Source organism: Alternaria arbusti (genome assembly GCF_024043155.1).
Source record: "Alternaria arbusti strain BMP 1465 chromosome Unknown scaffold_23, whole genome shotgun sequence".
Taxonomy (NCBI): Eukaryota; Fungi; Ascomycota; class Dothideomycetes; order Pleosporales; family Pleosporaceae; genus Alternaria; species Alternaria arbusti.
The window spans coordinates 247574-262059 of record NW_026249963.1 but is presented as its reverse complement, the minus strand read 5'-3'; the positions used below and the strand labels follow the sequence as shown (position 1 = coordinate 262059).

Genomic DNA, 14486 nt, shown 5'->3' with positions numbered 1-14486 from the left:
GAAGCCCCATATTACGACCTAGGGGAATACAGACGAGATGCTCAAACCACATCTCACGAAGCGCAAGCGTGGTTCGCCCGTGGTCTCGTATGGTGCTACTCATTCAACCATGAAGCAGCCATGCAGTGTTTTGAGGCGGCGACTGCACATGATGCGAGTTGCGCATTAGCCCACTGGGGTACTGCTTACGCTGTTGGCCCGAACTACAACAAGTCATGGCGCATGTTCACACCGGAAGATCGCACAAAGTCCATCGAAAAGATACTGAGCGCTTTGTTGCAAGCCAATAACGTCGCGGCCACTGCATCGCCTGTGGAGAAAGCCCTCATCACGGCCCTCAACGCTCGCTTCCCGAAGAGTAACACAGATGTTCCAGACGACCTATCGGCGTTCAATTATGCCTATGCAAAAGCTATGCGCTCGGTCTACGAAGAGTACGGGGAGGATCTCGACGTGGTCGCACTATTCGCCGATGCCGTCATGTGCACTCGTCCGCGTCAGCTCTGGGACCTCAACACCGGGAAGACTACAGGCACAGATGTGGACGAGGCAAGAGCCGCTCTGGAGAGGGGCTTGGCACGTTCCGATGGTCTCAAACACCCGGGTCTGTGTCATCTGTACATCCACATGATGGAGATGTCGCCTTTCCCAGAAGTGGCTTTGCCCGCGGCTGACAGTCTGCGACGACTTGTACCTGATGGCTCTCACATGCAACACATGGCCACACACATCGACACAGCCTGTGGCGACTACCGTCGCTCTGTCGATTCGAACTTTGACGCTATACGTGCGGACGACAAATACTTCGGGAGTGGGGCCAAAGCAGCTCTCATCTACAACGCGTATCGATCGCATAACATCCACGCTATGGCCTACTCTGCCATGATGTCTGGTCGGTCTCGAGACGCTCTCTATGCTGCGACACGGATGTCTGAAGTATTGACTCTGGAGTTCATGTCGATCAAAACGCCACGAATGGTAGACTGGACCGAGTGGCAACTTGTAACGCTGCCTCACGTGTTGATTAGATTTGGTCGCTGGGAGGAGATTCTCGAGCTCCCGGAGCCGGTAGATCCGGTTTTACTCTGCGTCTACAAAGCGACAATCCATTATGCCAAAGGGATTGCTTTCGCAGTACTTGGGAGGATAGATGAGGCAAGCCAGGCAAGAGACGCTTTCGAAAAGACCCGTCAGTCCGTACCGGAGGACCGTATGTACAGTCCCTCCTCTCCAGCAGAACCCATTCTAGCTGTAGCGTCGGCCATGCTGGAGGGCGAGTTGGAGTATCGCAAGGGTAATCACTCTCAGGCATTCTCCGTCTTACGACACGGCATTGAGTTGGAGGATAACCTCGCCTACGCTGATCCGCCACTCTGGATGCAACCCGTTCGCCACGCTCTGAGCGCACTCCTTCTGGAGCAAGGCCAGTCTGAGGAAGCCGAACTGCTTTATCTAGAAGACTTGGGATACAGTGATAGCCAGCCTCGTCGGAAAGCGCGCATCAACAACGTTTGGGGACTACATGGTCTTTATGAATGTTTCATGCGGAATGGAAAGCAGGAAAAGGCCAAGAGCATACGCCTCCAGCGTGACATTGCCGTGGCTTCCGCTGACATTTCCATCGAGTCCTCATGTTTTTGTCGATTGTCAGCGTCAAGCAGTGAGCAAAGCTGTCATTCTACATAGATAGCAACTTGCCGGATCGGATGAGTGGAACACTGATGCTATTTCTGTTCCTTTCGTCGATAAATCTATGGCGTGGCGCTGTCAACATCAAACTTCGGTTCTCAATCGCTTGGCATGCGTGAAACATATGCAAATACTGCTCTACGATGTTTATGATCACGACGTAAGACTTCATGCAGAGTTGATGGCACAGATGAATAACACTGGGTAGCATTCCAGTAGGCTTTCTTTATAGTGATTGAATCCGACACCGTCATCCATCTTCGACAATCACTTTCCGTCCAAGAACTGCAGCTCCTCGGCTGTAGAAGTGCGACCCAACACCTCGTTCCGCTGCGGGAAGCGCCCAAACCGACGAAGTGCGTCCAGCTTGCTTTCACAGATGCTAGTAATAACACCCTTCAGCTTCCCAAAATCGCTCCTTCGTTTGAGAAGCACGTCGCGGTACTGGGCGAATTTACCGTCCCATCCCTCGACATCCCTCTCTAACAGCCTCTCATAGTCACGGAACATGTCAAAGTGTGCTTTGTGTAACGATTCTGCTACTGCCAGGCTCTCGCAATGTTCCATCGGCATGTAAAACCAGAATCTGTATGCCAGTCGGAAGCGAACTTCTGAATCCATGGGGGCACCGGAGTCAATCGCTTTGGAAGCCACTTCCAAAGCCAGACTGTCGAAAACGGTGAAGGCTACACGAGCTTGAGCACCTCGGAAGCAGTTTCTTGGGAGTTGGTCAAGCAATATGATCAGACTGATCCAGTGCATAGGCTTGCATGGCTTTGCTGCTGCTATGATTTCCGCTCCGTTTGGTTCTACGACCTGAATGAGTTCGAGCAATGCGCCAAATTTATCCCTGTGGCTAAGTAAGCTTTTGTTCGCGGGAAAGTATCTAGGATAAGCTGAGTACTTACATGCATTCCTGGTCGTAAGCATCATTCTGTGAGAACCATGGCGCCGAGTCCTCGATGCTAGGGCTGATGATGTGGTCGTGGTCTTGGAGATGACGAAACCAAAAGGCTGAGATCTCATCCAGTTTAGCGTGCGACAGGTCGTTTTCGAGAGATAGCTGCGACATGGCTTCAGAGTGATGGCTGCAAGAGTTGTGAAGTAGCTTGGTCGTATGAAGATGTGTGGGGTGGGAAGGCAATCCGGGTATTCTCAACACAGACACGTACTTTACTCAGTCCATGACCTATTGCACGACGCGTGATGCCAAGCTGATATGTCAACACAGTTCGACTACATTCGTCCGCTGCCGTAGAACTCGTCCGAAATTGCAAGAGGTCGTCTTGGCTTCTATCGGTGTTCGCTGCGGACTTAACCATCTTTCAAGGTCATGTTTAGATCTGGTCGGCCCGTTTACCGGCACCGCTAAGACGAACGTACTTCCGTTCCGTACTGCTAACTGGGTACGCTACATTACCGTTTCTGGAGTCTGTCGACAGATTTGGTAACACTAGACTTGCGACTACGGGTGTTGCCGTCCCCGACTTCGTAAGCAGACTGTCCCAAAGTCGACTTGTTGACTTTCAAACTCTACTCCACGACCAGAGACCCCGGATTTACCACCAGAGTACGAAATACTACATCACGCGCGGTTCATCGAATGAGCCACGCTCGTATCATAAGTAATCGCGATCCACTGCGTTTGCTGGGCATTGGTCAAGGCCTGCGCGAACGAGGAGAAAGTTCGTCCGCCTCATCGACGCAAGACGCGAGACGAAGAGTAGCATGAAAGTCTGTTGGAGAAAGTGGCTACGCGTACAGAGCGATAGCTCAGTATATAGATCGTTGCAATGATATCCTTTGTGTCCATCACATCTCTTCTCAATCTCCTGCTTGTGCCACCAATCTCGATCAGCTTTCTCGTTCAAACACCTCAAACACAATGCTAGCAACCCGAGCATTTTCAGCTCTGGTGGTGGGCTTCCTGTCATCCAGCTCGTTGGCTTTGCGAACACGTCAGTCCGAGGTACCTACAGACCTTGTACAGCGTGGTCTCGCAGCCATTGGCATCAACTCCAACACGTCCGATGTGCGCAATGTGAGGATCAGTGGCTCTCAATTCCGCACCAAGTCTATCGTCACAACGATAGCCCTGGATGGCATGGACCAAACAGTCGTCCCATATGGTAGCCAGACGATCACGTATTCGTACGAGACAGGCAGTCTGAAGCAGCGCATTGACAAGGTTTCTGGCTTAGGGAGTAGGTCTTCTCTCTTGATACCGTTTGATGGGAAGCTGACTTTGAGATCCTAGCTCTTTGGATGTTTGCCCGACCTGAACTCGAACCTATGGACTACTCTGTAGTAGTACAAGGTGGTGATGACGCGTTTGCTGCTGTGGTCAGGGGAAGCTATGCGCTTTTTGACCCGACGGCTGCTCCAGAAGGCTACTTGGATGGTACTACGTCCACTGAGATATTTGTATCAAAGTCTGACGATCAACAGGATATCTCGCGGCGTATATGATCTCCGATGGTCAAAAGTGGGATCCGTTGCTGCTCAGCAAGATATCTGCAAATGATTCCACCCTCCGTTTCGAGCCGGTGGAAGGAGACTTACTACTTCCAGCAGGTTGGTCATCACCTACTTTGCTTTTCACAACCTTTCTAACTCGGCCGTTAGTGTTTGACCAAGCACTGAACATGTCAATCATCTTCAACCCCGACACTTACCTACCCTTCGCTATCCGCACATACGAAGACCATCCCTTTTTCGGTCCTTCGACGAACGATCTCCGAGTATACGACTTTATCTCGGTTAACGGCCTCATGATACCCCGTCATTACAAGACCATATACAACAACCAGCGCTTATGCATCGACTTCCTTGCAGATGACATATCGGTCAACACTGAAGTCGAGCCATCGTTCTTCGATGTCTCCGTCGAACGCGGCGAACTGAGCATTCCCGTTGTTGACCCCGCCCTGACTGCTGAGATCGGTGAGAAGTACACGAATTACATCTGGTTCGGTCGGAACAACTTCACAGTCGAGTCGCTCAGTGGATCGCAACCGTACGCAGATCTACCCGGCGTTTGGGTCGTCCGACCACCTGGTGTATCCGCGTACCGCCAGATCCTGCTTGAAACTGACACCTATGTTGCTGTTCTGGATGCTCCTGCTGAGATCGTGGCGGTCTTGCTCGAATGGGTCGAAATCAACATTGGAAAGCCAGTGTCGCAGGTGTGGGTAAGTCAGCGATCTCAATACGCCTAATTGCTACTCTGATGAGCTTTGCTAACATTGCACAGCCTACGCATCATCATCACGACCACGCTTTCGGTGTCAAAGGCTACGTCGAGAATGGAGCGGAGGTCGTCTGTCCTAAGATGGCTCAGTCGTACTACGCCGACATCCCCGGCGCCACGTTCGAAACCTTTGAGTACGTTGTCATCTATGCTTCCCACCAGGCCAAGCGCTAATTTACTCTAGACGCGGAGCGCCACACATCATGGAGACCAACAGTTTCAGGGCCACGTTCATCCACATTGAAGGCAGCATCCATGCCCAAGACCATAGTGTCGCCGTCATCATGCCTGCTTGTCCCACCGAGGACAGCACAGTCGTTGTGTTTGATGCCGATCATGTCATCCAGGCGCAGTTGATGGCAACACACAACGACCACAATGAGATTGCTCAACTGGTTAACGCTATGGTGAAGCACCGGGTAGCGAAGTCAGCGGTGTAAGTTCCCGAGCTACGCTTTCGAAACATGGTCACTAATTATCGCTACGCAGTCTAGTCCCTGTTCACGGTGACTTGGCCAACATGACTGATGTCTATGACGGGATTGGTTACTTGTTTCCCGACTATACGCCATTTGACTTTGAGTACCGCGGCGACAATTGTACCGTTTGATGAGGAAAGCGAGGAAGGCGACTGCGACTACCTTGCAACATCGCTTTCTTTGCCTGTGCAATCAGCTGTGCGAGTAGCTACGTCGCATAGTGCAGCAATGGAAGGTCATGTCGAGAAGGTGTCGCCTCTGAACAAACGGGGTGGTTGTATTGTTTGAGTCTGGGTCATTACTACCGAGAGGGGTAGTCTCTGAGACTAAGTGAGATGACGCCTTGATACTTGGAATTTGTCGTGGTGAGATATCCGCATGGAAGCATGAGCAATGGAGGATTGACGTGCCAGGTGTTCGATGGCTACTCAAGCACATTTTCAGATCATACTCCGTGGCACTTCGCATGTAGTTCGGTGCTCTCGTGATATGTCTTATCTCAATCTTCCAGTCTTGGATCCTTTCTATTCCTCTCGCTCATTCTTTCACTCATATGTGTGATCTCTTCAGCCGCATTGCTCTCAATCTTCTGCGATCTTTGATCCAACTATAGATGCGTCAGCAACGGACTGCGATAAAGTTATCAGAATACTCACCCAATGAACGGCCGCAGTCACGCCAAAGAAAGCAAAGACAACAACAATCATCGCGATATATCCTTTCTTCCAATACGGCGCATCGCTCGCTGGATAGAGTGCAATGCCCCAGAAAGTGTACAATACCGACTGCACCATACTCATGATGTAAAGTGTGATCGACCGGGAGGCATCGTCGCCACCGCGTTGAGAGATCACGCTAGCCCATCCGTAGAGAATGGGGTTAACGATGTACGAGGTACCCGCCAGGTAGAACGCGAAGAACGTACCAGCTGTCGAAAGGTTGGGTATTAGTAAGAGGACTGAGACCAGAAGCTGCAGAGCGCCAGCTAGTATAACCATCGGTATGCGACGATTGGTCATGTCGATAACGTAGCCCGCTCCGACGTTGGAGACAATTGACACAGCCTGTATACCTAACGGGTAGGTCGTAGTCGCATACGAAGAGAACTTATCGGCGTTCGCTTTCATCCAAAGCAAGAACAGCCCTTGCAGAACGATGGCTTCCAATGCGCAGGCTACTACTGAGTAGAGAGTAAAGATGTAAATGTCCGGTTTGGCTAACAGTCTCTTAACAAGGGATTTGAGACTGATGTCATGGCTCCAATCTTTCTTCGGTGGCAGGCGACCTATTGCTAGCTGAATTTCCTCTTTGCTGAGATAGGGGGCATCTGTAGACTCCGGCAAGTTGGGGAAGAACATGAGTCCGAAGATGCCGAAGGGGATTCCCATTGCACCGTCTGAAAGCGATTAGTGGCGATGGTCTACCTCAAGAAGTGGACGTACTGATAATGAACACCCATTGCCATCCTTGAAGCGAAGTCTGTCCATGCAGACTCTCGTTCATCGCAGTCATCATCACACCAGCGAACATGCTGCCAATCTGCCCAATAGCCGTAAAGATGGCTGTACGTTTGGCAATTTCCAAGGGCTTATACCAGCTACCAAGGATATAGATAGTGCCGCTATAGAGACTTGATTCGAAGAAGCCCTGGAAGAACCGAACTACGCATAGCTGGGTGTAGGTCTTGCATGCCGCAGAGCACATCGTTAGGCCGGACCACACTAGCAGTGTGAAGGGCAGCCAGAACCGGGGCGCGACTTTCTGAAGGATGAGGGCATGAGGTATCTGACCAACACAGCTACCTGCAGTGAACATGGCAAGCAGAATGCTGTATTGGTCGCCCTCGAGTCCGAGAGACTCCTTCAATCCGGACACGTAGGCATTGGCGAAAGCGCTGCGATCAAGGTAATTGAAGAAGTATGCAGCGCAGCAATACACCTGGAACATCATTAACCGCCGTCATGTCAAGAGCATTTTGTCCCCACCAGTATGAAGCAATCTGCGGTTGGTTAGATGCGCAACGTTGGGATCTGACGGGTCGTTCCGACGTACCGAGCTTGCGAACCAGTCGCCTTTCGAGATCTACCATGTTGTCTAAGCGTGTGTAACCAGACCGATCATGGTGAGAGCGAAGCATAGCTATTGCATTCATCTGAACTCATGCAGGGACGGCGCGATGTGGAGGTCATGGTGACGGTACCTTGCTGGCCACAAACGAGCCAATCACATGCCCGATTTTGCTAAGCATGAGCAAGTTTCCGTTATCGTAAGAGAGGGTCCTGCAGCAGCCAAGTCGCAAAATCTCGGGGGCGACTATCGTGACCCGTCGACCACGCTTGCCTGGAATAGACACAGGGTCCTTAGCCTTGTTGTGGCGAAACTACGGGGCGGAGTCTGGCGACGGCTACCTTCACGTGCGCGATTCTTAGGCACCACAACCACGACAATGCGCACAGACTCCACGGCCCGATATGAGGCTATGGGAGAGTCGCACTCACCAGATCTCACTGAGGAACCAAGATCTACATCAACTCTTCGCATCACTAGCCCAAGCCAAACCCAAGCCCCGGTCTGAATCAAAGGCGCATTCTTTTCGTTGACCACGACCCCGTCTCTAAGATTTACCAAACGCTCTTGCTCTACACCAACCACTCAGGTAGCCACATCGCGAGACCACCTTCAACATGACCACCTTCAACACGACCACCTTCAATATGGTCACCACTCCACACATCGTCGCCCCCACAGCCCCCCACACCCACACCATCATCTTCCTCCACGGCCGCGGCAGCGACGCCAAAACCTTCTGCTCGGAGCTCTTCGAAAGCGAAGACACTTCCGTGCGAAAGTTCACCGACATCTTCCCCAGTATAAAATGGGTCTTCCCCAACGCACCATCATCCTGCGCAGTTAGCGAGCGAGAAGTAATACCGCAATGGTTCGACATGACATCCGTGCAACGGCCCGATCAAGACGCCGAGTCACAGAAAGAAGAGCTATGGCAGAGCGTCGCGCAGATTCTAGAAGTCCTTGAGGAAGAGATGAAGCCCGTGGGATTGCGCAATGTGATTATAGCGGGGATGAGTCAGGGGTGCGCTATTGGTATCTTTACTTTGGTCACTTCTGGTATCCGTGTTGGAGGGTTCATGGGGCTGTGTGGATGGTTGCCGTTGGCGGAGGAGCTGTCTACCCTGATGGGGGTGCCTGGACGAGAGCGGGGCGTGTTTGAGATGCCGTTGCTTTTGCAGCATTGCAAGGACGACGAGGTTGTGCCTGTTAGGAATGGGGAGAAGCTTAGGAAGAAACTTGAGGAGTGGGGTGGGGTCGTGGATTGGAAGTGCTTTGGGGAGGGTGGGCATTGGCTTAATGAGCCGAAGGGTATGGATGGGTTGGTGGAGTTCATTCAGAAGGTTATGAGGGTTTCGCCGATCCCTATACCTGTTAAAGACGAGGATAAGAAAGAGGCGAAACCGAAGAGCAGAGATTGGTAGAGCGGTGGAGACGTCTAGGAGGCAAGTGTTGGATGCCCCCCTATGGGGGGTGCACGGCTAAGGGAGGACTTCACTGTAATCATTGTTTCATATGCATATATGGCTTGAATAGACCTTGGAATGGAGATTGCACGCCTACAATCTCTTCCTCGGTGCCTTGCCCTCCATCGTATTCATCGTCCTGCATCTACCCTCCACACATCCAGAGAAGCTGTCTACAGCAAAGTCTTCCCACTCCTCAAAGCCTCCAAATCACCCACGGTAAACCTCACATACCGATCCTCACCCGGCTTCATCCACATAACCACGTCATCACCACCACCCACAACCTTAGTGCCAAACTTATCAATCTCCATGCCTTCCGCCCGCAGCGGCGCTTTGTTCTGCTTCTGATTATCCGTATTACTTGCTTCTTTAACCAAGCGCAAGAAGACCGGTACTGCGTATCTCGGTAGTTTACTCCTCGAGTACTCCAATAGCGCTTTCCAGTCGAACGTCTCGGGGCTGACGCCATCGGCAAGTCGGAGAGCTACGCAGCCCGCGCGACCGTCATGGCCAGGGACAAGTGTACCGTACACGATGGCCTCACCTACACCGGGGTACTGTCCGAGAACCTCTGCTACCTCAGCTGTAGATACGTTCTCGCTCTTCCATCGGAATGTATCGCCTAGTCGGTCAAGGAAGAACCAGCGCCCATCGTCATCACGCCTTAGCGCATCACCAGATCGGTAGAACAGATCGCCCTTTTTGAATACGTTCCTCTCGAACTTCTTTGCCGTAGCCTTGGGATTGTTATGGTATCCAGCGAACGCTTCTTCACCCGGTACAGCGACCAAGATCTCGCCACCCTCGTTATACGAATTGCGCTTCACGAACCCAGTCTTGGGGTCTCGGAGTAGTTCTCCAGTTTCCGGGTCGATGGGAACAGGAATGTATACGTCGTGAAGAAGTCGTCTGATGATAGCACCGTGCTGTGCTACTGTCGTCGCAGTGAAGGGACCTTTGCTGTGAACCACCATGCCCAGAACGCCTTCTGTCGAGTTGAAGAATTCTATTACTTCAGGGACGTTGAAGCGCTCTTTGAATCGGTTCCAGACATCAGGTCGCATGCCGTTGCCGTACATGGCGCGTAATCGGTGGTCTCGCTCCCGTGGATGTGGTGGTGCCATAAGCAGATATCGCGCTGCTTCGCCGACGTAAACGAAAAGGGTAGACTGGGAGTCGTGGATGTCGTCCCAGAATGTGCTAACGGAGAACTTTCGTCCTATCGCCACGCTCACTCCGCCTGATAGCGCTGATAGCACCGATAGACCACCTGTACCATGGAAAAGCGGCATGCAGCAGTACCATCGGTCTCCATTAGGTCCGGCTTTCTGGTCAAAGGCAAGGGTTTGCGGATTTCCTCGTTCGTGGAAACGGTTTACCATGAACTTCCCTCCCTTCGGTAGACCCGTCGTTCCTGATGTGTACAAGAGACATGTCGGATCGGAACCCTTGACGTTCTCTCTGTACTGATCGCCGGGTACTTGAGTGCTGTGCTGCTGAACCTTGCTAATCAGGTCTCGATCGACCCTGAAAGCTGTAACGCCCATCTCTTCCACGTTTGTCCTCACGCCCTCGAACCGTTCTTGGCATCCCTCTTCTTCGTCAACAAGCACGACTTTCACATCCGCGACTTTGAGACAATGCACCAGTCCTTCTCCTTTGAGGTTGTAGTTAAGGTGGGCAGGCGCGGCACCGATGGAAAATAGACCCAACCAGATAACCATGAAGTCTGCGCTGTTCATCATGTAAGTAGCAACCATATCGCCCGGCTTTACGCCTTGAGAGAGAAAGAAGTGTCCCCATTGGACGGCGCCATCGTGAACTTGTTGCCATGTGTACGTTTTCTCCCGCGACCAGATGGCTAGGTTGTTGCTGTAAAGTGGAACGTGGGTCGCGAAAGCGTACCAAGGGGATAGCCTCTTAGTTTTCTCTGTGTTGACTTAGCTCCGAATTGCGTCTCAACGTAAGTAAAGGTATCGCTGGGGCTACATACCGAGTTGCTCATAGTAGCTAGCTGCGTTCTTCTTGAACCTCAGTCCTCTCAGGTCCTGTGCAATGTGGTATTTCGCGTTGATGTAGGCTGCTAGCCCGGAAATAGCTGCTACAGATGCAGCAGCCGCTGTTGCATCCATCTTGACTGATCTCGGTCTCGGATTCCTCTTTCGGGTAAATGTTGGACGTGGGTGTGAGAGAGGCACTGGGAGTGAAAAGCTTCAATTCAAGGAGGAAACGCAATGGCCCGGTGTGATCGTCTTCCACAGTTGCCGTTTGTCGGTCCTACTGCTAGCTGAGTCCGGAGCTAATAAGATACCGAGGTCGAGTCAGTTTAGTGGGTCTTGCGAGACGCGTAGTGAGTGCGGGGGTGACCTAGCGCGTCGGACATTTGTACAGCGATTGCTTGTCTTTCGGGGAAAGCTTTGCGAGGCGTGGAGCGAGGTTTGACTTATGACGGTGTGTTTGCTGTGGCAGAAGCTTGTGGCTGAGATGGCTACAGATTACGGTCAATGTACCGACGATAACCACGACTATATCAGAATGCGGCCACCCTTGCATACGGATGACAGCTATATTTCCTTTCTTATCTGAGAAATGTATATGCTGACCTATGGGTGTCATTCGACGCAGCTATACAACGGCTCGAAATCTCTCGATCGCAAAACGCGTCTTCCCAATGTCTTGAACATAAACTTGGCACAACACGGCCATTGTCTTATTTGACTGCCTTCTTCTCCTTCTTGCCAATGTTCTCCGTGCCCGGTGGCACCTTGAGTCCTCCAAACACCAATGCGCCGACTCCGACCATGCCGGCAGCTCCGGTCGCATATGCCGTCTCGCGGCCCGCCCACCAGTAGAGGGTGCAGAAGATGAGGGGTCCGAGGGAACGTCCGATTTGACCTGATATACGTTAGTAGATGTTCCGATGGAGATGGGAGTCTTGGCTTACCGAAGCTCCGATGGTTGCCCAGCTTGTTGCCTCGCTCATCAGCGCTCGCCTCGAACGACGAGAGACTGTTGAGGCCGGTAACGACCGTCGCGCTTGTTACGGCAAGAAGGGCAGCGGCCCCGTATAGTGCGCCCTGCGTCTGGACCCTTCCGAGCATGAGGAAGGCGATGGTGCAGCTTACCACTCCCATTTGGACCACCTTGAGAGGGTGCATCCGCCGCACCACAGATCCTTGGAGGAGGGACGCGACCAGTCCAATGAAACCGAGCAGTCGGCCAGAGTCCTTAGCCTGGTAAGAGAAGAGGTCGTATGTCATGAAGGGTAGCGAGAACTCCATGCCGCTGAAGAATAGGATGAAAGTGAAGTGCGTAGCGTTGAGTAGGAAGTGCGAGTTCGTTCGGCCGCGAGGTTTTGGTGCTTCGCTGCCTTTCGCATGCCCGTTCGTGGTGCCGTTCTCAGCCTTGCTCGCCGATGGTAGCGTCTCTGGGAGGCTGATGTAGAGGTAGATGGTCTCTGAGACGATCAAGAACAGAGAGAAGCCCGCCGCCATGGCGAACGGGTTCTTGTCCATGACCTGCAGGGTGGATAGGTATGCGCCCAGCGCTGGCCCGAAGGTGAAGGCGATGCTGAAGCATACGCCCACAAGCGCCATGGTCGAGCCTCTCTGACTGTCGTCGCTGATGTCGGTCGCGATGGCCATGGCAAGCTGCACGTTGCCCTCGCTCAGTCCTCCCACCACGCGACTGGCAAGGAAAGTGCGGAAGTCGGTCGCTGCGACCCAGAGCGCAACGCTGAAGATGTTGCCCACCATAGACCACAGAAGAGCTGTGCGCCTGCCATATTTGTCTGAAAGTGTTCCGATAAAAGGAGACGCGACTGCCTGGCACAGCGAGAAGAGCGATCCGAGTGCGCCGCCGAGCAGGACTATGTCGTAGCGGGAGTTGATGGGTTTCGCGAACGAGTTCTTGTACGCATTGAGGCCGGCGAGGATCTTGGAGAGAATCGTGTTCGGGTCTCCGGTTTCATGGTTACGGTAGAACTCGATGAGTTTGGGGAATAGCGGGAGGATGAATGTAAATGATATCTGTCAGGGTCAGCCCACGCGAGCGGTTACACGCGACGGGGATGACGTACCAAGTCTAGCAGCAGCGAGATGAACAGCACCTTCAACACCCTCTTCCGCAGTGCCGGCGGTACCGGAGTCGTGTCTGAGCCCATGTCGAAGATGTGCGATGGTTATCCAGCCCAGTCGCAAGAACCCCGAAGCAGCGAATGGAGATGTGGACACAAGTAATCGGCGGCAGCTGTCTGGTTAAAAGCAGCGCAGCGAACGAATAGAGGGGAAGGGTCTAGTTCAGCTTGGACTGCAGACCCTCATCTAATGATACACTAGAAATAGAACAAGTCGCGAGTTGTGGTCATTGGTGGCAAGCGCCGAAGTGTATTCGGGTCATGACGAAGTTTGGCCGTACGCGGGTGGCTCTGTTCGTGAAACAGGTGGAACAGGTGGGCACGAACCACATACTTGAAACACCACAAGAAAGTATCTGAGGCAGCCACGGCACCCATGCCCACATGGACAGAGTCATTGTATTGGTCTGCTGCGAAAAGGAGATGTGGCTTCTGTGAGCGCGCCATGGCTTGAGCAAGTATCGCAGGCGCGGATGCGACGCTCGAGTAGACAAGCCGAGGCAATGTGGAGCTTCACGCCGATCATCCATCCCCAGCATCACCCGACTAAGCCGATAGCGTACGTGTAGACGGCGAGCATTCCGACATTCCAAATGGTCTACCAAAGATACTCGTAACATTCTACATTGTTCCAGGCTCACGATGGGCAATCCGGAGGCAGATCGGCTAAAGGCAATGGCAGCCGTACAGGCCATGTTCGAGAAGTACAAGCTACTTGCAGCTCGTAGGCCAAAGCACCACGTGGTATGGAAACATCAACACCATTCAAGAAGCTACTATTAACCATGGCCAGGACTTTGACCGCGAAGTCATGCTGAATCTGGAGCTTGTGGATGCCACTCTCGATGGCACCGTTACCTACGAGTTCTTCATTGCGCCCAACCTATCCAACTTGAACAGTATGTAACTAGGTGTTGATCACTACCCGTAGCTGATATGCAGCAGACGTCATGCATGGAGGTGCTGCTGGAGTCATATTCGACATGTCAACAACGACAGCACTTTGTCCCCTAGCTCGGCCTGGCTTCTGGGAATTCATGGGCGGTGTTACACGAACCCTCAACATCTCCTATCTCAAAGCTGTGCCAATCAACACCAGAGTGCGGCTCAACAGCAAGGTAGTGAGTATCGGAAAGCAGATGGCCATGATCCGAGGCGACATGACCAGTCTGGACGGAAAGATCACATATTGTACCGTGGAGCACCACAAAGTGAACGCGCCCGTGATCAAAGAGCATCTAGACGTAAAGACGGCATGGGATGAGGAGTTTGCCAGAGAATGGAAAGCGAAGGGACTAGAAGACGTGAAGAGTAAAATATGATGAACTTGCTCAGGCCAAACGCCGAGATGTGAACTTTGTACACTTGCTTCGTAGCATGCTGTGACATCATCAAGA

General features: G+C 52.5%; 8 protein-coding genes across 8 annotated transcripts; 4 read left to right on the top strand and 4 right to left on the bottom strand.

The window, feature by feature from the left end:
- Positions 1–120: 120 nt before the first annotated feature.
- On the top strand, positions 121–1686 carry J4E86_010636 (uncharacterized protein; the record flags this gene model as incomplete). Its single annotated transcript, XM_051451132.1, has 1 exon — positions 121–1686. One exon carries the CDS (start codon positions 121–123, stop codon positions 1684–1686), a length of 1566 nt encoding a protein of 521 aa, XP_051297795.1.
- A 270-nt stretch (positions 1687–1956) lies between these two features.
- On the bottom strand, positions 1957–2761 carry J4E86_010635 (uncharacterized protein; the record flags this gene model as incomplete). The annotated part of the gene is made up of 2 exons (XM_051451131.1): positions 1957–2539; positions 2598–2761. The coding sequence occupies 2 exons, from the start codon at positions 2759–2761 to the stop codon at positions 1957–1959; spliced, it is 747 nt and encodes a 248-aa protein (XP_051297794.1).
- Positions 2762–3574: 813 nt separating this feature from the next.
- On the top strand, positions 3575–5379 carry J4E86_010634 (uncharacterized protein; the record flags this gene model as incomplete). Its single annotated transcript, XM_051451130.1, has 5 exons — positions 3575–3893; positions 3947–4090; positions 4138–4880; positions 4943–5073; positions 5124–5379. 5 exons carry the CDS (start codon positions 3575–3577, stop codon positions 5377–5379), a joined length of 1593 nt encoding a protein of 530 aa, XP_051297793.1.
- Positions 5380–5917: 538 nt separating this feature from the next.
- J4E86_010633 (uncharacterized protein) lies at positions 5918–6948 on the bottom strand (the record flags this gene model as incomplete). The annotated part of the gene is made up of 3 exons (XM_051451129.1): positions 5918–6025; positions 6075–6814; positions 6861–6948. The coding sequence occupies 3 exons, from the start codon at positions 6946–6948 to the stop codon at positions 5918–5920; spliced, it is 936 nt and encodes a 311-aa protein (XP_051297792.1).
- Positions 6949–8132: 1184 nt separating this feature from the next.
- On the top strand, positions 8133–8909 carry J4E86_010632 (uncharacterized protein; the record flags this gene model as incomplete). The annotated part of the gene is made up of 1 exon (XM_051451128.1): positions 8133–8909. The coding sequence occupies one exon, from the start codon at positions 8133–8135 to the stop codon at positions 8907–8909; it is 777 nt and encodes a 258-aa protein (XP_051297791.1).
- Positions 8910–9124: 215 nt separating this feature from the next.
- On the bottom strand, positions 9125–11086 carry J4E86_010631 (uncharacterized protein; the record flags this gene model as incomplete). Its single annotated transcript, XM_051451127.1, has 2 exons — positions 9125–10815; positions 10948–11086. The coding sequence occupies 2 exons, from the start codon at positions 11084–11086 to the stop codon at positions 9125–9127; spliced, it is 1830 nt and encodes a 609-aa protein (XP_051297790.1).
- Positions 11087–11664: 578 nt separating this feature from the next.
- On the bottom strand, positions 11665–13116 carry J4E86_010630 (uncharacterized protein; the record flags this gene model as incomplete). Its single annotated transcript, XM_051451126.1, has 3 exons — positions 11665–11849; positions 11899–12982; positions 13033–13116. The coding sequence occupies 3 exons, from the start codon at positions 13114–13116 to the stop codon at positions 11665–11667; spliced, it is 1353 nt and encodes a 450-aa protein (XP_051297789.1).
- Positions 13117–13731: 615 nt separating this feature from the next.
- On the top strand, positions 13732–14411 carry J4E86_010629 (uncharacterized protein; the record flags this gene model as incomplete). The annotated part of the gene is made up of 3 exons (XM_051451125.1): positions 13732–13833; positions 13883–13988; positions 14035–14411. The coding sequence occupies 3 exons, from the start codon at positions 13732–13734 to the stop codon at positions 14409–14411; spliced, it is 585 nt and encodes a 194-aa protein (XP_051297788.1).
- Between the last annotated feature and the right edge of the window lie 75 nt (positions 14412–14486).